Genomic DNA, 1,466 nt, shown 5'->3' with positions numbered 1-1,466 from the left:
AGCTTCCAGCTTGGGGGGACTGCTAGCGAAGTCGCGACAGAAGTCACGATCGACCCTTCCGGTCTCCCTCCGCCTCCCCTAGGGGGAGCACCATCCGGGTCTTTCTGGACTAGTGCGGGACCTCGTCCTTCGGCGACCTATCAAATGTTCACCCCCAACATTTTGGTGGGATGAATCAGACCCGTCATAGCCCGATCGAGGCAACCGCGGTCACACCTACCCTTACGAGACCTTGCCTCTTTCACGGGGGCGAACCCGGCATGACCGAACTAGACCGATTTAAGGAGTCAATAACGGCCGAACTGAGAGCTGTTCGCTCAGAATTTCATTCTGCAACCAGTTCGGCCCCCGAAATAAATCGTCTCGTTGAAGAAATGAGGAGGACTCATTTTGCCAGAAATATTACCGAAGTGCAACTGGGAGATACCGGAAAGGTTCGCCTGCCACGGTATAGTGGCACTTCAAGTCTGAAAGCTTTTATCTTGTCCTTCAGAGTCGCAATGGGATGAGTTATGCTCGTAGAGAGAGAATTGGAGGTAGTTTACTGCCAACTATTTGCAGAAAGCTTATCTGGGTCTGCTTTAGAGTGGTTCTCCAAACTCGAGCCGAACTCTATCGATAGTTTTGACAAACTATCGGCTGCATTCCTGAAACACTATTCGATGTTCGTGGAGGACGATCTAACCATAGCAGATTTATGGGGAATTCAAAAGAAAGAGAACGAATCCTTGAATGATTTCATGATTCGTTACAAGGATGTGCTATCAAAAATCTCTAACGTATGTCACGAATCTGCCATAACTTTTCTAAGGAACGGGTTAAGGCACGACTCAAAGCTGAAACTAGATATGACTTTTAACCGTCCCCTCACGTTGGAAGATGTGATTCACAAATCCGCGAATTATGCGAAAGCCGAAGAGGAATTCACTTCCTACGAGAGGCAACGTGCGACTGAAAAGAAACCGCCCTCCAACACTTGGATAAGGCCAGTAAATGCTGGAGGCAACCCCCGCAGGGTCAATCCCCACGACGCTACACTTCATGCCAGAAAGCAACACGCCCCTCCTAATTACGCCTTCAATGTCGATGAAGACATTAAGGAGGGAGGTCCCCAGGCAAAAAAATGGACACGGGACCCCAATGCGTATTGCAGTTTCCATAAAGCTAATGGCCACGACACTGTTAATTGTGAAACCATGCGCAAGGCTCTAGCAGAAAAATATGCAAAATGGGAACTAAAAGACGTTGATCAAGGACCCCCACCAAAAAAGAAGGTCTTCAACAACAACAACAACAGAGGAAGGGGCAACCCCTCCCCCAAGAGATCAAGGCCTGTTGAGGAAGGGGAACCAAGTTCCCCACCGACCATCGCAAAACATAGAGTTGACTTCATAATGGGCGGCTCAAACTTTTGCAACGGAACGGTCAACTCAATCAAAGCATATCAACGTCAGTTAAGTAACTAG

The 1,466-nt window shown here is 48.4% G+C and overlaps 1 protein-coding gene across 1 annotated transcript; it reads left to right on the top strand.

Annotated features, from left to right (window-relative positions):
* Nucleotides 1-512: 512 nt before the first annotated feature.
* On the top strand, nucleotides 513-1,466 carry LOC149390342 (uncharacterized). Its single transcript, XM_089619748.1, has one exon. It carries the CDS (start codon nucleotides 513-515, stop codon nucleotides 1,464-1,466), a length of 954 nt encoding a protein of 317 aa, XP_089475874.1.

Source organism: Urtica dioica, chromosome 7, assembly GCF_054948205.1.
Source record: "Urtica dioica subsp. dioica isolate 48M chromosome 7, U.dioica_male_clone48M_v1_H2, whole genome shotgun sequence".
In the NCBI taxonomy this organism is placed as follows: domain Eukaryota; kingdom Viridiplantae; phylum Streptophyta; class Magnoliopsida; order Rosales; family Urticaceae; genus Urtica; species Urtica dioica.
This window is presented reverse-complemented; position numbering and strand designations above follow the sequence as displayed.